This window comes from Chiloscyllium plagiosum, unplaced genomic scaffold, assembly GCF_037043375.1.
Source record: "Chiloscyllium plagiosum isolate Xiang-an unplaced genomic scaffold, Cpla_swu_hap1 HiC_scaffold_10, whole genome shotgun sequence".
Taxonomy (NCBI): domain Eukaryota; kingdom Metazoa; phylum Chordata; class Chondrichthyes; order Orectolobiformes; family Hemiscylliidae; genus Chiloscyllium; species Chiloscyllium plagiosum.
Window position 1 is genome coordinate 26,339,311 of NW_028270148.1, and position 19,983 is coordinate 26,359,293.

The 19,983-nt window shown below is 40.4% G+C and overlaps 1 protein-coding gene across 3 annotated transcripts in view; it reads right to left on the reverse strand.

Annotated features, from left to right (window-relative positions):
- Positions 1-15,687, reverse strand: part of LOC122552694 (alpha-actinin-2) — a 109,207-nt gene extending 93,520 nt beyond the window's left edge. The window contains exon 1 of one of the 3 annotated variants that reach the window (XM_087991234.1): positions 15,321-15,686. In XM_087991234.1, the coding sequence (XP_087847360.1) occupies positions 15,321-15,503 (183 nt within the window). In that variant the 5' untranslated portion in view covers positions 15,504-15,686. Of the gene's footprint in view, positions 1-15,320 lie in introns of all 3 variants that reach the window. The other 2 variants (XM_087991232.1, XM_087991233.1) reach the window with 2 other exon arrangements.
- Positions 15,688-19,983: the final 4,296 nt, after the last annotated feature.

A 19,983-nucleotide genomic window follows, 5' to 3' on the forward strand; every position in this document is an offset into this window, starting at 1 on the left:
GATAGGTGAATTAAATTTATCATTTTTGGAAACAAAATTTTTCTTAGAGTCCCAAGATTTATTTAACTTGAAGATACTACTGAGATGGTATTTAAAGAAAGTAGCTAGAAAGCCAAATGTATTATTATAGTAATATTTCTCATGGAGTAGTATGCAAACGTTTCAATCTATTAGCGAGTGGCTAGTCAGAGATCAGTTGCCACATGGGGATGTGGGAGAATGGAAGTAGGAAGGTACTGTAAACGTGTATTGGGGAAATCTGAGGTTAAACAGAACCCGACCTCTCTTTTGGGAAATATTAGCAGCTAGATATAGTAGAGGAGGTATAGTTGTGCAATGAGGTAGTGTCCCAATCATCAAGCCAGAGGCAGTGGGTTCAAGTCCCACCCCAGGTCTTCATATCAAGGAAAGTGTGTTCACAAATTGGCCAAAGAGGTTGAGTAAGGTACTTGCAATCTTTCTGACAAGGAAACTGTAGGTGATAACTACAGGAGAGATTTTGGATGAAAATGTGGATAGTCTGATTAGTAAATTTGCAGATGACCGAAAAATTGGTGAGGAAGATTGTCAAAGGATACAGCAGGAGTCTCAGCTGGACAAGTATGAGGGGGTGCATGATGGGAGATCAAATAAAAGGTATACAGTAAATGGCACAACTCTTAGGAGCATCGATATACAGGGGATTTTGGGGTGCAAGTCCATAGCTCCCTTAAATTGGCAATATAATGGATAAGATGGTGAAAACGCATACAGTATGCTTACCTTCATCAGTTAGGGCATTGAGTATAAAAGTTGGCAAGTCATGTTGCAGCTGTATAAAACTGTAGATTGGCCTCATGTGGAGTATTGTGTGCCATTCTGGTTGCCACATTACAGAAATGTGGAGGCTTTGGAATGGGGGAGAGGAGGTTTAGCTGGCTGTTGCCTGGATTGGAGTGTATTAGCTACAAGGCAAAAGTGAGGACTGTAGACACTGGAAACCAGAGTTTAGATCAGAGTGGTGCTGGAAAAGCACAGCAGGTCAGGCAGCATCCGAGGAGCAGGAAAATCGATGTTTTGGGCAAAAGCTCTTCATCAGGAATAGAGGCAGGAAGCCTCCAGGATGAAGAGATAAATTGGGGGGAGGATGCTGGGGAAACGGTAGCAAAGAGTACAATAGGAGAATGGGGGTGGGGATGGAGGAGGTAGGTTAGAGAGGAGGGTGGACCAGATAGGTGGGAAGGGAGATTGGCAGGTAGGACAAGTCATGAGGACAGTGCTGAGCTGGAAGGTTGGAACTGAGGTAAGGTGGGGCAAGGGGAAAACGAGGAAACTGGGGAAGTGCACATTGATGCCCTGGGGTTGAAGTGTTCCAAGGTGGAAGATGAGGCATTCTTCCTTCAGGCGTTGGGTAGTGAGTGAGCGGCAGTGGAGGTGACCCAGGACCTGCATGTCCTCAGCAGAGTGGGAAGGGGAGTTGAAATGTTGGGCCACGGGGCAGTGGGGTTGATTGGTGCAGGTGTCCCGGAGATGTTACCCGAAGCACTCTCTGAGGAGGTGTCCAGTCTCCTCAAAGTAGAGGAGACCGCATCGGGAGCAACGGATATAATAAATGACATTGGTGAATGTGCAGGTGAAACTTCGATGGATGTGGAAGGCTCCTTTGGGGACTCTGCTACCTTCCCCCACCCTCCTCTCTGACCTATCACTCCCATCTCCACCCTCATTCACCTACTGTACTCTTTGCTACCTTCTCCCCAGCTTTCCTCCCTCCCCCCCGCTTCCCTCCCTTCCCCACCCCCCGCTTCCCTCCCTCCCTGCACCACTCTGATCTAAACTCTGTATTAGCTATAAGGAGAGTTTGGACAAACTTAGATTATTTCGTTGGAGTGTGACCTGGTAGAAGTATATAAACTTATGAAAAGGCATGGAGTCTTTTTCCCCACAGAGTTGAAATATCAAATACTAGGCACAGATTTAAGGTGAGGAGAGGAATGTTTACAGGAGATGTGCGAGGAAAGGATTATTTTTACAAAGAGGGTTACAGGTGCCTGCAGTGAACTGCAAGGGGAGGTAGTAGAGAAGATACGTTTGCAAAGTTTAAGATTCATCTTAAGACTGACATGAACTCATAGGGAATTGTGGGATGTGGACCAAATGCAGGCAGATGGGATTAGTGTAGAATGGTCAGCACAGACATGGTAGACCAAATGGCCAGTTCCTGTACTGTACTGTTCGAAGTTTGATGTGAACCATGTGATGGAAAGAACATTCAAGCTCTCCCATCGATCTTCAATTATCCAGATAGAAGTGAAAATTACCAGTAAACTAGGATTCCATGTGAACAGTAAAACACCAGAGAGAGTACATCATAGACTGTAAACCTGTCCTCTGAATTCTGTGCTACCTTTTCCTCTTACCCACCTTGAGCAAAAATTAATGAGTCGGATTAAAGTTGTCAACAGACAGAACCGTTCTCATTTTTGTTCCAGTGGATTGCATGAAATTTCTTAAATAAAAGTTCTGATCTTTAGAAACAAGTTTAAGGTTACTTACTTAGCTACTAACATTAAAATTTTCAATTCATTTCCATCAGTGAAATACATCATGGACCTGGATTTTGTGGTAGTAACGATGGTGAAAGTCTAAATTTGTTTCATTGTTCCTCAAACTGAAAGCAACTTTTCAGAGTCCATATGCCTAGAGTTTAAAAAGTGGAGATCTAGAATTCGCAATCTGTGTTTCTGCCTCCCTGCAGCAAGGTGCTGTTGAGGTTCCTACATGCTGCAATCAAATCGAAATCACTGAATTGTTGAAAACTTGTCCTTTTATCAGTCTGCCATCAGCCTCACTGTGAAAATCCTTGCAAATTTGCATCTTGTTCTGAGGTATAAGTGAGGTGTTAACAGCACACTGAGTTCATAACTACTATGGAAAAGCTTCACTGGCCCTAAAAACTAATCTTATACACAGTAGGTGTCAGTCTGTAACTTAATCTTTGAAGCCTGGAAAAATTCTCCAAAGATGACAGTTGCCTTAAACACAAGTGTAAAAGTGGCGTGGGTGGTTGGCAATGACATTTCAAAATGGCAACTGGTGCAGAAAATGGGCATGCCTTAGTCACTGCACATCTTCACTGCAAAGTCCATATTGTCTGTTTTAGCCCTTGTGCCTAGTTATGAAATGTCAATAAATAATATATTCAGGGAGTTAAAATTTTAAACTGATGACTACTGTATATATTATATATCATGGCTAAAAGGGAAGATTTATATACTGAGCACAGGCAAATAGATGATTTTATTTGCTGAGTCAACTTATGCACCACAATTTACATTTAATTGTTTTTAAATAATATTTTTTGGAAATTCTTTTGTTCACTCTCTAAAACTTTCAATTAAAATTGATAACATCAGTGTATTTTACTTCCTGGTTTGTTGACTGAGAACACTTCAATGGAATTGGCTACTGGGCATGTTGATGACATCATTTTGACTGGATCTTGGAGAAACCTTTGATCTTGTGATACAAATTATATTGGGCAAAGAGAAGTCCATATTACATGGAGATCACTTGATTTTCATGAACAGCTTTCTTTGAGGCCAAAAGTGAATGCAGTCTCTTTGTTGCTGGTTTTGAAATCCAGGCTATTGATATTTTAATCCATAATTTGTCTTGAATATTTGGATTCAGCAAAAGTGGAAACCATAAGTTGCACTTGGTTAGGCAGTCATGAGAAGCAGGCAGAAAAGAAAGAGGGCAAAATGTTGGAAAATGAAAGGACTGCTTTAAATCATTAATAAACACAGCATAATGCTGACCATTAGGTTGGAGACTGGCAAATCATGAAGTTTTCTAGTTTACCTTCATTGTAGGAAAATGCTCAAAGAACAAGTGGAGGGGCAACAGTTATGGTTTGCACTCAGAAATACAACAGCAAGTGTCATGTTTCTCATTGCTTTATGAGTGTTTATTCCATTTTAAGCTCTCCACTTCACTTCAAACTGTATGGCAGGGGGTTCAAAAATCTTTTGCCTGAATATTTATTAATGGAGAATTTAATTATGATTTCATCAGTGCCCACCAAGCCAAAACCCATGCAAAACACATTGTATCAGCTGAGACATTCACTCAAAAGTGTGAATATTTAATTGCGTAGGTGTTTATCTTAAATGACACTATGAATGTTAAATGGGAGAAAATAGCTGATAAAAAGCAGAGCATTGAAGATGCACAGAAATGAGATAAGCATTATTAACATCTCAACACCCTAGCTGATCTGCACTGACATGTGGCAGTTTATTTGTGAGAATTGGAGAGGTGAATTGCAAGAAGAGAGATTTGTTGATTGACTTGGTAAGGCTTACTAAATTCCTGTGGGTTGAGGTTCAGCTCCTCTGCTGAGCAGAAACAGGTAGTCCAACACTTAAGTTGGAAATATAACACTTGTCACCCATCACGTCATAGCTGGAAACAGACAAAAGTCTCATTAGTTCACACAGATCAACAATATCAATAGGACCTTGACGTAAATCTAAGTTCCCAATTAATGAAGTTTGCAAGAAACATTGCCCTTCCACTGGTGACGAGCATTGAGCATTCTGCTCTCTGTGGTCTTTAAAGGCATTGTTTCAACTCATTTCAACAGAAGTTCAAAATTAAAATATGTAAAGAATTTTTTTGTGCAACCAGGAGGAATCCTCTCTAAGAATCATTCCTCTCTCTTCCTTTAAACAGCAGCATGAGCTGATCAAAGTTTAGCACTGCATCTAATCTGTATTAAAGTGGTGAGCTGCAGACACCAATTGGTATTGGAAGTAGCTTTCTGGTCCCATCTGTCACAATTTGTGCACTAGCATAAAGTAAGCAGAATTATACCAATACACTTTGTGGGATAGAAATTGTGGCTATCCACAAGCATACAACAGCCACAAAGTCTAATTTCAAGGATCACTGTCATGATCCAACAGACAAAGAGACATCACCATTTCGTCAGGTACCCCTGATAGCTGTTTTGCGTATCAGGGTGATTGATACAAAAATGAGAGTTTGATACCTTTTAGTTCCCTCTATGGAAAAACTGGATAATCTTGGATGAAACAAGTGTCAAGTCTGTTTGGCTGCAATTTCTTCAGTGTGGCCTACACATTTAATGCCATCAAGTACTTTTTTTTTCATTTTAAGAACAAAACCATTGTTGTGAAGATACCGGTTGCTAGAGATCTCCCTCATTATCAGATATTCTACAGTGGATGAGCAGTAAATGTAATATTAATATTGTGAAGACTCTTTTCAGTTCTAAACCCTAACTATTGATTCCATCTGCCTACTGACAACAGTCTGAGAGTAAGCTTGTTGGTTTGTAAACTTGGTGTGACTTTTGATCCCAAGATAACTTTCTGACCTCATACTCTTGCCATTGCTAAGATTGCGTCTGTATTTCTACCTCTGTTACAAGCTTGACTTCACCAATGTCAGTTTGTCATGCTGTTGCCTGTAGACTTGATTATTCCAATGCATTGTGGGCTGACCTCCCACATTCTACTTGTTACAAACATCAGGCCTTCCAAAACTCTACTACTTGTGTCTTAACTTTCAGCAAGTAATATTCCATGTCACCCTATGTTCACAACACAGCAATACTGAAATTCCTTTCCTTATTTTTAAACTCCCTCAAGGCCTTGACCTACCTTTTCTTTAATCTCCACAACCAAGAACCCTAAGATCTCTCCACTGCTCTAAGTTTGGCCTCTTGTACAGTCCTGATTACAATTGCTCCAATTGGTTCAGTAGCTGAGGCCTTGAGCTCGAGAACTCCCTCTTATACCTCCAACCCTCTCTACATTGCTTTCCTCCTTTAAGGTGCATCTTAAAACCTACCTCGATGACCAAGCTTTTGGTCATTTCCTTTGTATTCGGTCATATTTTTTGTTTCATAATGCTCCCACAAAACACCAGGAGATATTTTGTTACATTTTAAAAGTTCCTAAAAATCAGTTGCAGATTCTTAGACATCTTGATTTCACTCATCTTCCAGGTGCCAGTGAGGGAAATGATTTGAGGTTCATTTTCATGGAGCTGTGGCAGTTCCTTTATTAATATGAAATGCATATTCTTAGCTGGGATGTATACTTTGTACATGGAGCTCCATGTACAAAGAACAGTCCAAGTGTAACTGAACCTCATAATATCTGGTCTACTTTTAACATTGATAACTGAGGGGCAATTAAATAGAGGTTTATTTACTAGCTATTATAAAATCATAACAATAGATAATCACAAGCACCCCAGGAGTTTTCCAATCAAGTTCAGCTATAATTTATAACACCAGCAGAATAAACAGAATAGGAATACACTTCAGTAATCAAGAAAGTGAATAACAAGACAATATCCTGTCAACCTGGAAGCTTCTTCCATATCACTCCTCTGAGCACAGCTGCGCTATTGTAGTAACTGCAGTAATTATCTATTTATGACCAATTCATTTATTTACTTAGTTCAGGTTTAAAAAAGCTTTAGTTTAATGCGACTAAGAATAAATATCCCATTAAAAAGACATATCTGGCAGCTGTTTCAGTTCTAAACATCCAATGGTACCATTTCAAAGGTGCACTGGGGTCACAATGTTTTTTTTAAAAGCAAAACTAATTCTAAACAAACAGAGCAAACATTTCTGTATCATTATTTGTTTAATTACAAGGAACAGTGGGATCTAATACTAATATGCTCAATGGTACTAAAGTCCAATTGCTACACATGTCCATAAGTTACAAAATTAAAAAGGATTTTAGTTATTACTATGTTCCAATATTTAGTTGCACAGATATTTGAGAAATTACAGATGGAGATGAGCAAATTACTTGGAAATAATCAGGGACAGTACGTAGCACATTACAGACAAGTTAAGTTGGACAAATTTGATATAATTATTGATTGTTCAGGTAAAGGAAAGGATTTCATATGTTGATATCGATTACAAAAGCAAAATGAAATAATTATTTTATGTGGTCCAACAGCTACTTTACAGATAGAATACTGTATACGGTTTTGGATGTCCTATTGTGTGAAGGTCATTAAATCCGCATCAACAGTAAACACGAAATTTGCCAGAATAATACAAGTGATGGACAATTGCCACTAAAGCAGAGAAGATTACAAAGGGATGCAATAATGGTTTCTCTGGAATTATGAAGGATTTTGATAGTGGATAAAACAGAAGATGGAAGTCTTGTAGTGCAGCAGTAATGGTACCTCTGGGTCAGAAGGTAGGTGTTCAAGTCCCACCTGCCTCAGAAGTGTATCATAAAATAATTATAAATGGAAGGCAATTCTTCTGGCTGTCTGATATAATTGCTGTTGTAGTTGAAGTGAGCAGGCATCATTATAGGTAAAGATAATGTGGAGAGAATAGAGCTATACGATTAAGTTTGGATTGCTCCAGAATCAGACCAAATGCTTTCTTTGGTGCTGGAACATTTAGGGTTCTAGGTAACTTAAAGGAGATACCATCAGCATTACAGAGAAGAACTCTGCATTTCAGGTTACAAATGTATTACTTAATTGCCATGTGAATCTTTGATAGTGACTGTTAGTGTAAATTGAATCAAGAAAGAATCCATTTAAACATTGCTAAAAAGAGGCAAGGTAAAATTTTTCATCTTGTACTAATTAAGACTGGGATGCAAGAAATCAAATTTAAGTTGGTATAAATCAGTGTTATCTCTTTTTACCATGTAAAAATGTTGAACAAAAGCAAAAAATAAATATAAATATTAATTGCAACAGCCATCACCTAGTTGGTGAGTGCACTAACATCTGAATCAAGTTTCAGAGTTCAAGTCCCATTCAGTGCTGCAGCACTAAAATCAAAGCTGACACTGCAATGTAACACGGAGGTGTATTGCAGTACTGGGGGTGTTGTCTTTCATATGAGGTGTTAAGTTGAGGACCTCTCTTCCTGTCTATTAAAGATCTGATTGCACTATTTCCAGGAAAAGCAGGTCCTGGTCAATGTTTATACTTCAGTCAATAGCACAAAAACTAGACTGTGTGGTCGTTATCTCACTATTGACTTTGGAAGGTTGCAGTGACCAATTAGCTGCTGTTTTTCCTACACTACAACAATGACTACATTACAACGAATGAGGTACTTTTGGTAAGTGCTTTCCAATTCTTATCACAAGGGATGAAATATCAATGCAGTCTTTCTTCCCTTTTTATTCTGAAACCAAAATAAAGTACTAAAATGATTGGAATGCACTTTGGGGACAATAAATAATTATAAATGAAGAAGGAACTCAGCAGGTATACAGATTTGGATGAGAGAGATCATAGAAACATTTACTGACTAGTCAAACTCCATGCCCTATCCAGCCCTTTATAGTGATAGCTTTTTATTCTATTACATTGTTCTGTCTGACAAATTTGTACGCTATTAAATGACACAATTCAGACTGTTCACACCAAATCAATACTCAGCATGGTATTTAAAATTTGCATTCCCAAACAGTGAAGTTCCAGCACTAATCATTAGATTAGATTAGATTTCCTACAGTGTGGAAACAGGCCCCTCAGCCCAACCAGTCCACACCGCACATCTTTGCACTGTGGGAGGAAACTGGAGCACCAGGAGGAAATCCATGCAGACATGAGGAGAATATGAAAACTCTACACAGTCGCCAGAGACTGGAATCAAACTGGGACCCTGGCGCTGTGAGGCAGCAGTGCTAACCACCATGATACATCCTGCCAATCTGAAAAAGACAAATTGACATCTTCTGTTCGCTTTCTCTTAGAGATCCAATCTTCTATCCATTCCAGTGAGCTACCCCTACACCATGAGGATTATTTTTCTGCAACTTTAATGTGGCACTTGATCAAATGCCACCTAGAAATCTAAATGCTGCACATCTACTGGTTTCCCTTTATCTATGGTACATTATTTCCTGAAAGAACACCAATAGATCAGTCAAATAAGAATACCTTTTCACAAAACCATGTTGACTCTGATTATGTTGAACCTTTCTATAAAGATTTTACCATTTTCCATTTGACAGACATTAAACTAACGCACCTATGGTTTCCTGCTTTCTGCCTCCCTTCCTTTTAAAATCAAGCAATTACATTCACTATCTATCAATCTGAAGGGATTGTCCAGAATCAAGAGAATTTTGGAAAATTAAAACCGATGATAAATATGTAATTAGCTACACTTTTTAAGGCTGAAGCCATCAGGACCTAGTCCACTTGAGTCAAGAAAACGTGAAATTATATGACAAACTTCGATGAAAATGGAGGTACTTTTCATAAGAAAAATTCCAGATTGCTAAAGGGTACTGCCCCATCCATACTGCATATGTTTTTGCCTGGGCAATGTCAACTTGTCTTTTTAAAGCAAGCATTATCATTGTTCCTAAAATTATCAGACAAGTCTGGTTATTAAATGTCAAGGTTGTGCATAGATACAAGAGACAGTCTGCCAACAATTGCACTTCGAGGAAACCAGTAGCACATTCCATTGCCCAGTTGTAAAGCAGTGATTACATTATGCAGTCATCCACATTACAAAGTTATAGGTACATGTACAATCAGCATTCTAGTTTGTGTTACTTAAAGTTTTGAAGCACAGGCTTTAAATTCTATATTGGGAATACACAATTTGGCAATATTTTCATCCTGTTATTCCTAAAATATAGAATCAGTTCCAATTTCAGAAGCCCATAACATTAGAACCATTGACAAAATGTATATTCTCATACAAGACAAGAAATGTAGGCTTATACAATGAGATGGCATAAGACATAAGGGTCATTCAGCTCAAGTCGATTCTGCCATTTGATGATCTGATAATCCTCAACTCCACTTTCACGCCTTTTCCCCATAACTCTATTTCTTTACTGGTTATACATAGTCTATCTCAGCCTTGAAAATTCTTAAAACTCCTCTTCAATAAAGATATCCATAGATTCACAACCCTCTCTGAGAAGTTCCTCCTCATCTGTGTCTTAAATGGGTGACTCATTATTCTGAAACTGCTCTTGGTCCCAGACAAGGGGAAAAAAACAACTACCTTGTCAAATTCCCTCAGAATCTTTGATGTTTCAAAAAGGTCATCTCTCATTCTTCTAAACTCCAATGAGTACAGGCCTAACCTATTCAACCTCTTCTCATTTCACAGTTCCTCCAAACCTGGAATCAACCTGAAGCTTCTCCAAACTGCTTCCAATGACCGTATATCTTTTGTTAGATAGAGGGACTAAAACTATTCACAGTATTCCAGCTTTTAGACAGCTTTTAAAATGGGAGGTACTGTAACTTGCTCGAGAGCACAATCCTGTTCTTGCCCAATTCTGATTTTCTTCCTAATTGAGATTGTGCAATTCTGCTTTCCTCTTTCGCTTCTCATTCCACAGGCCCTTTCAGACTCACTGTCAGTGTACAGAAATGACTACATGCAGAACTATGGTTATACATTTAAATTCTCCACATTCTGGTGAATTAGAGTGACTGATGAGGCAACATGGCTCCCATACATCTTGCAGCTTTTATGTGGGTAAGGTTTGTTGCCCTTCCTGTGAAGATGCAGCAACACACCCTGCCAAAGCCAGGATCTCAGCCCACTTTCAGAAACACTCCATAATATTCCAAAGTGGCCTGTTTCTGGAGGTCAACTAATTGACCCAGGAACTCACTGTGCACAGCAATCATTTATCTCTTGTATGTCACCTCATTGAGGTGCTTCCAAGTCCTCACTAAAAATACTTGTCTGTAACCTTAGTCTCCAATGAGCAGACACAAACTATCCTTTATTCCTAGCATGGCAGCAGCCTGCTGGAAACTCATATGCAGTTTCCAGCTCTAATCTTTATGATAAATAAAATATCAGTATCTCAACTGGTGCCTGCAAGAGTTCGATCAAATGATCATTTGTGCTTGTTCCTCTTCCTGGAAGTGTGTAAACAAAAAAATCAGAAGGGAAGGTTGGTCTGAGAAAAATATATGGAGTGTAAAGCAAGACGTCCATGGTCACACTTTTAGCAGCTTGCTCATCATGCCAGATTGCCAGAGGAAAGTGACATCTAAGCCTGGAAAATATCATCATACTCAATGTTTTCTGCAATCCTAAATACCAAGGACTGTCACAGACAACCTCATGATGCAAAATGTGCCAACATCTTCACAGGGGTCAGGAAATGCAGAGTTCCTTGTTACTCACTGGTTTTGTTTCTCTCCTCTTTGTTGTCCTACAAATAAAAAATTAGGAATGATGTTGGTGATATGTGTAGCTGGAGGTACATGGAAACAGTGTGAAGCTGGCAGCATTGGTAGGTCTGTGTTGCAGAATCTTGGTGTTAGGGCTGAGATCTGAATGCCAGAGTGCTGCTGGTTGAATGATGGGGGTGTGATGCATTGAGCAGTATGTGGGGTTTATGATGTGGCAGACAGATGCCATGCAAAGATGCACTCAGTGACCTTGACCATCGCTTTTGTTCATTAAGAGTCCTTATGCCACTGTTGCCAGGTCCTTAGGTACATGTGGCAGGAAGTGACTTCCTAGCCCCCTGCTCATATTTTCTTGAGGCTTATCCTAATGAGTCTTTTGGCTCACATGCTCATCACTGATATCTCCAGTCCTGCAACTGTGATTCTACAGTCCTCCCTTTCACTGGAGCTCCATTTTCTTTGTTAATAATTGTAGCAATTGCAATTAGCTGTGGCCTATTGTAATAAAGCGCATCTTTCCTTTAAGTGGGGCAAACTATTTTTAAGATTAGAAAGTTGGCTGTAGCAGGCACTATCAGCAAAATACTGCTCAGCTTCTTGCTAAGGCAGAGACAGTCAGCAGCTCATGAGGGCAACCAAGAATGCAGAAGCCACTGAGCTCAGTTCTACTAAGGAGCAAATAATTTAGTGGCACAACATTTACATGCTGCCTAACATTACTAGAACAAAGACAAGGAGGTTTAAAATCAGGGCAAATCAATTTGCCTTGCATGTAAAACAGTTTTTTTTTAAATAAAGGGAAAACATCTTATAAGACTCAACATCTGAAAATTCCTGTTAGGTGCCCTGGGCAGCAAAGTTTCATGTCAACAGTGCAAATTCCTAACATCTATGCTGTAAAATACCAAAGTGCAAACAGGGACATGCAGAGACATTTCTCCTTTCAGAGTAAATATGAACTCCAGTCAATTCAGAACATAAGCTGAAATCTAGCAATTGATATACAATGATGCTTAAAGATTTCATATTTTTCACTAAAATGTACCAGAAAGTGTATGCATAAAACATTATCTTGAGTTTGGTGACATTATGAAAATAAGCACTTTCAACAAAATTTTTTCACTTAATTATGTTATAATTATAAAGTATTTTTCCAATGCTCTGTTATTTATTACTACTGAGTCATTAATTCCCCTGCTCCTCTCCAAAATATTAGTGTGTAAGTGACGACTGGTGCAAGGTCATTTCACTCTATGTTACGCAGTATCTCATGAGACCTTGACAAGCATAGATCTGTGATTTATGTTATTTTTTAAAAATTGTGAGGTCTCTTGTCCACTACTTCTCATTGAAGAAGTTTCTACAAATAGTGCCTCAGCTGTCCAGAAGGACAAAGCCTTGGATGAATCATTGCCTATGTTTTTTTCCTTCCCTCAGACAAATTAGCTCTTTTTCCTGGCTATTTGGAATCTCAATTATTTGAAGCAAATGCAGGATAGAGACTTATGGACCAGGCCAGATCCCCCCCTCAAAACATTCCAAGAAACTAGTCCAGACCCTAACTTTTCTAGTTGCTTTAAGCAGATACAAAAGTGACTATTCCAGGAGTGGTGCAGCTGGTTAAAGAAAGACCCTCAGTTTTAAACAAAACAGGATTTATTTACAGAGTACCAAATGAAACACAAACAAAAAAAGAACATAATACAGAATAACTTAACCTATCCAAAAACCCAAAAGAATTTCCCAGCTTAATGATGCTATTCCAAATTCCTGCAACAGTCCCCATAAACACTCCTTGGTAAAAAAGGGCAAAAATCAAACATGTTCTTATAGGAGAGAGAAATGGTAGAGAGATTCAGCACGGAACACTTTCCATGTAGAGGTTTCTTTGACCAGCAGTCTCAACCAGCCAGACTGGTTGCTAAAACCAAACCAGGAAAAAGCTGATCTGGGAAAACTGGCCACTCCCCATTCATTGTACAAGTGTTTGTTTAAAAACTTAACTTCTTTGAGTAAATAACCCCAGACATTTCGGAATCTGTGTGTTTATGACCCCTCTTGGAAAAAAACATCAAGGATAACCTAATCTTGTTAAAGGAGCAGCACTGTCACAAGACAGACACTAACAACAGTGGAAACAGATTCAATAGTAACTTTCAAAAGTGAATTGCTTACACACTTGAATAGGAGTTATTTGTGTATCTGTAAGATTATAGAGAAAAGGGGGCAGTGAGACTAATCACATAGCTTTACGAAAGTATCAACATGGCCATGATGGGTCAAAGAATCAGATTGGATAAAATTCATTTCATTAGAATCTAGACACGAGTGTGGGATAGGGAAGTAAATTCGCTGGTTTTGACATGAACAGATTTTACTAAAACAAATGAAGTACTTCTTTCAGCTGAAGTTAATTTTTTTAAATGTACTGATTAGAAGCAATACTGAGTCAGAATTTGCATCATGCAATAGAGAGCGCTGACCAGGAAAAGAAATAAATCAGCCACACAAATTCTTGATTTTGTTTCTTCAATTATTTAAATCAAAGGGGCTCATGATTAACACTGAACAACCGTAACACACAAAAACAGAAAAAAAAATTCTGCATATTGAATGCCATATTTCCACGTCTCTTCATTATTGGACATCTGGGAGAACAAGTATAGGAAAATTGTGCAAAGTGGAAAGTGCACATTCCTCAACAGAAATAAAGACACAAAATGTAGGAATACTCAAAATGTTTCTGATGTTCAAAAAGTTATTGGCCTGAAGCATTAATTGTTTCTCTCTCTCTTCCCCCCCCCCCCCCAGGTACAGCCTACCCTGTAAACTATTTTCCACATTTTGTGCTTTGATATCAGATTTCTATGATTTGCTGTGTTTAACAAAGCCTACACAAAATTTCCATGTGTTGGATTAAAAGGACAAAACTTATCAATGCACCATTATCGTCAGGCATTCCTACCTATCCAAGCTTCCATTATTTATTAGTTAGGTCATCAATAGCCCAAGAGCCAGAAACAATAAAAATTTGATCTACTATCATTTTTAGGGACCATGCACTGCTCATTAGAATAATTCTCAGGTATTGTTATTTATTAAGTATCTTGAAGGGAGTATATTACATTCCCTCCCTCCCAGTCCACATCTTTCAAAGTTTGTCTCCATTTCTGTGTAAGAGGCAAAGGAGGTGACAAACTAAGTCCCAGGAAAACACCATCTAATGTTCTTCTGCTGATGAGGGGTATCCAGCAAGGTGACATCATTGAGTCAAAGGTTGTTAGCTGGGACTGTAGAAGGTTGCTGAGAGAGGCGAAAGTGAAGCCATGGCAGCAAATTTGTAAATTTGAGGTTGGTGATTCTAAACTTAATGTGCAGTGCACTAAAGCACTCCAGCCAAAATAATTTTTTTTTTCCAAATAATTTAAAATAGAAGTTATGAAAGAACATTCAAAGAACAGTGTTTGACAAGTGTTTCTCGTTATTAACTGAGTGGGAGACAGCAACTGCTGCAAATAACTCTGGTTAAATACAATGGATTAGAGGGGATGATAAAACCTAGTGGTGCGTAGTTATTATTAGGTGTCATATCCATTCTAATCCAACATACGTCATTAGCTGTTTAAAACTCCCTTGGCAATTCCCATGCCATACAGAACACAGGAGTAACAATATGAAACTGTTGGCATCAAATTCATTACATATTGCATCTGTATCTGCTTTAATTGTGGAATACCATACAACTGTAAAGATTAATTTTGATTGTTTTTCACAAACTTTTAAACTTAGTCAGAAAACTGCAATACAAATGAACAATTCACTCCTGGAAAAACACAAATCACTAATGAATCAAATTGTCCCATTTATCAAGCAATAATTGCACCCATTCCCAACCTATTTAAGATATTGTAACCAAGCTTTGCTTGATGAAAAAGCTCACTTTTCATGACTGGCACCTTCTCGAATTCATATTGCTAACGATGACTTGGTTTTCTGTTTCCGTGGGGAATTTGTAAATAAATTGGCTGGGTTTAGAACTTACCTGGAGTATCAGAGTGACAGACTTTTTAATTTTTTGCAGAGAATTTTTGTTTATTAAAAAGCAACAAATCACTGACCTTTCTCTGCTGCTTCTCCCAGGCAGGGTCCAGCAGGAGGTCTCTATCCCAATCTTCTTCCTGCATCATGTACTCTTCCATCTCGCTCTCATAGTTGTGGTTGTAATGCACCGTTTCTTCTACCTGGGTCATGGTGTGGCTTTGGACATGGCTCACTGTCGTACTTTTCATTTGGGACATCATGATGTTTTTTTTCTTGAGTGGAATAGTTGCGGGACGGCACAATTCGGAGCCCTTAGGTATTGCTATTCTTAATATATCTTTCTTTCTCGATCGGCAAGTCAAGTGATATACACTTTAAGCTGTTGCTGTGAGAGCTACCTGCACTCAGGCTCCTCTCCCGTCCTCTATCCTTGTCCCCGGCTGTCAGCAAGCAGCACAGCGCGCACCCGCCGCCTTGTCCTAATAGCCGCGGTCACGTGAGTGGCGCGCGCACCCGCCCGGGACGGCGTGGGATTGTCCAAGAATAGATATGACCGTCCCCGAGGACTGTTGTAGCGGTGTGGTAGTCTCCCTTCCTCTAAGCTAGAAGACCCGGGTCTAAGTCTCATCTGCTCCAAAGGTCCAACGTTATCACACCTGTAACGGGTTGATTGGAAAATAATTCCAACCCTTGAGGATGCCTCAGAACAATTTCTCAACCAGCCTGAAACGGTCAGTTCACCCTGTGTGCGAAATGCTTGAGGACACTTTGGGTGGAAAAGATTGCAAAACTTTAAGCGTGCAGATGACACGCAAAGCTGTGACGAGGATTCCGCAAGGGGATGGAGAGACTGCTGGAATGGGAGAATACAGCGTAGAGCAAATTAGTGTCAGTTTGTTTGAAATTTCTGTGAGTTTCCTCATTTGCACGAACCACAGTTACAACCCTTTAATTGTCTACATTCCAGGAGAAATTGATGGATTTCTCTACTTTCCAAAGATGTTGATCATCTCAGTTGAGATTTCACTGTAGTATTGCACTGTTGGGAGTTATGTTTTATATCCTTAGATCAGAGTTTACTGCTATCACTTGATTGCATATCATTCCTATGACAATTGGACCACAAATGATTTTCTTTCTTTTGTCAAAAGAACATAAAGAGATTGGAAAGGAAGTGAGCCAGAACCAGAAACTGAATCGTGATGTCCAGCAGTGTAGTTGTGGTAGAGAAACAGTACAACTAATAAAACTGTGTCAAATATTACCATCTGATTGAAGGGACTGCCAAACTTGTGAGATGAAACTGGCAGCAATTATTCCTGGTTATTGGTTGCTCCAGACATCGGGACATGATTTTGTTGATGTTAGGTAGAAGGAACCATGCCCTGAATTATGCCCCACATTGGAAAGCTGACAAGTTCATTCATTTTTCCAGAAATAAGAACAAAGAGCTGTAACTATAAGGACTGTAATAATGAGGAGACCCACAGTTTAAGAGAAGGTGATGGTGGTAACGGAGGAAGCTTTTCATGTTGTCCATTGTCACCAGGTAGAAAATCTAACTCCGCTAACTTGCGGAATAAAAGCAAGGCTGTAGATATTGCCTACTTGGAGTCTCGGAGATAGTTGGCATTCTCTCATAAAACAAAGATGTTTGACATGATGCTTCTTTTTCTAGACTAACATGGATGAATGGTTTGGAGGTGCCAGTGTTGGACAGGGTGTACAAAGTTAAAAATCACACAACACCAGGTCATGGCTGAAAAATGTGTTGCTGGAAAAGCGCAGCAGGTCAGGCAGCATCCAAGGAGCAGGAGAATCAACGTTTCGGGCTTAAGCCCTTCTTCAGGAATGAGGAGGGTGTGCCAAGCAGGCTAAGATAAAAGGTAGGGAGGAGGGACTAGGGGGAGGGGCATTGGGAATGCGATAAGTGGAAAGAGGTTAAGGTGAGGGTGATAGGCCGGAGAGTGGGTGGGGGCGGAGAGGTCGGGAAGAAGATTGCACATCAAGAAGGCGGTGCTGAGACTGAGGGTTGGGACTGAGATAAGGTGGGGGGAGGGGAAATGAGAAAGCTAGAGAAATCTGCATTCATCCTTGTGGTGGGAGGGTTCCTAGGCGGAAGATGAGGCGCTCTTCCTCCAGGCGTGGTGTTGCCATGGTCTGGCGATGGAGGAGGCCAAGGACCTGCATGTCCTTGGCGGAGTGGGAGGGGGAGTTAAAGTGTTCAGCCACGGGGCGGTTGAGTTGGTTGGTGTGGGTGTCCCAGAGGTGTTCTCTGAAACGTTCTGCAAGTAGGCAGCCTGTCTCCCCAATGTAGAGGAGGCCACAACGGGTGCAGCGGATGCGGTAAATGATGTGTGTGGAGGTGCAGGTGAATTTGTGACGGATATGGAAGGATCCCTTGGGGCCTTGGAGGGAAGTGAGGGGGGTGGTGTGGGCGCAAGTTTTGCATTTCTTGCAGTTGCAGGGGAAGGTGCCGGGAGTGGAGGTTGGGTTGGTGGGGGGTCGTGGAGGGAGTGGTCTTTCCGGAACGCTGATAGGGAAGGGGAGGGAAATATATCCTTGGTGGTGGGGTCTGTTTGGAGGTGGTGGAAATGACGAAAGATGATACGATGTATCTGGAGGTTGGTGGGGTGGTAGGTGAGGACCAGTGGGGTTCTGTCCTGGTGGCGATTGAAGGGGTGGGGTACAAGGGTGGAGGAGCGTGAAGTGGAGGAGATGCGGTGGAGAGCATTGTCAACCATGTCTGAGGGGAAATTGCGGTCTTTGAAGAAGGAGGCCATCTGGGTTGTTTGGTAGTGGAATTGGTCCTTCTGGGAGCAGATGCGGCAGAGGTGAAGGAATTTGGAATATGGGATGGCGTTTTTACAGGGGGCAGGGTGGGAGGAGGTCATGGTCATGGTCCAACAGGTTTATTTGGAAGCACTACCTTTCGGAGTGCTGCTCCTTAATCAGATGAAGAAGCAGCCCTCCGAAACTTAGTGCTTACAAAAAATCTGTTGGACAATAACTTGCTGTTGTGTGATTGACAAAGGGAATTATTTAGAGAATATGATCTTTGTTAGATAATTGTGATTGCAGTGAGTCATAGGTAAGCATGGCCTCCTGAGTTTGCTGGATGTAACTGCAGTCTCTTAGAGCTTTCTAGAATGCCTTATGGAATCAAAAGCAACTTCCCAGTTTTCCCTGAATTATCTGCAAAATTTTTCATCTGGCTGTTTCCTTCCCCGCACTAGCATGGCTAAGGTGGGTGAACAACATATTGACGTATTGTGGCTCCCAGTGCTATTTTGAGTATACTTCCACCCACCCTATTTCCTGTAAGGAATCTGTTCTATTCTCACAGTTTCTCGATTTCTGTCACATCTACTCTGATGATATGAACTTCCACAGAAGGTCAGGAAAGAGAGGAAGAGGAACTCAGCAGCTTGGCTTCCAGCAGACAAGACTGCTGTGTTTCTGGCTCCCTAATTTAAGAGGAGAGTGAAAATTAAGGAAAACATCTTATGAAAGATGATTCTTTGGAAGGATAGAGGTTACTGACAATACCTTCATTTGTGTAGAAATGAATGTGGTTCTCCCCCATTGATTTTTCACCCTGCACCCTTGAGATGAATGGCTGACTTCGGCTGCCCCTCAATTCATTTGCATGCCTTCAACCTGAGGTAAATGTAGCCCTTGATACCCCTCAGGTTTTGCCTGGCCTAGCTGGGAACTGCAACTGTAACAGCCCAACTGATGGGTTACTAGAGTATGCAGAAGGGAAAGACCACCTCTCCTTTCACTGGATTTGACCCGGTACACTGATGTGCCCATTGTTTTGGAAATACCACAGAGGATTTTACTGTTATCAATGGGGGGGGATCAGATCTAACCAGTTACCCGAGATAACTGTCCAAACTCAATGTGCAAGAGGTGTCCAATGTTGGAGCAGACCACCTGGAGATGGATTTAGACTCCATCATGAGCACAAGGACACAAAAGAGGTAGTGGGAGGCCTAGTCTTCCAGATGTAGTTCCCTTATTCCCATGAGAAAATTCCAGGAGTTTTTACAACGTCAGCAAAGTCGCTCAGTTAACATTGGGCAAGTGGAAAGCTCTTATTCCTCAGTTTCTGATGGCCTAGAGAGTAGAAACATTCAAACTAGTAGACCTGCGCCTCACCACCTACTTCACATTCAATATCAAAACCCACAAACACGTCCACGGAACACCTATGGGATTACCAATATCATAGCGGAAGCAGTAATGCAGAGACTTGAACCAGCTGCCCTCCCATCTATCCTACCCAAACGTAGGGCCTGCTATGTACATAACACCTTTGTCGTCACAAAACGGAACAAATTAGAGGAAATATACATCTCCATCAACAATATCTTGACAGGCATAAAATTCACAAATGAAGAGGAGAACAACAACAGGCTCCCATTCCTAGACGTGACAGTTGAACATACCAGCGTCTACAGAAAAACAACAAACACAGACCAAATACTTAACTTCAGAAGCAATCATCCCAACACCCACAAATGGAGCTGCGTCAAGACATTATTTCAATGAGCTACATCACACTGCAGCACACAAGAACTACTAAGTGCAGAGGAAAAGTACCTATACAATGTTTTCAAGCAAAATGGGTACTCAATAAATACAATCCGCTGATTCCTCAGAAAAGCAGACAAAAGGAAACCATAAACTATAACCACATTACCTTACATCAAAGACATATCAGAAATGACTTCA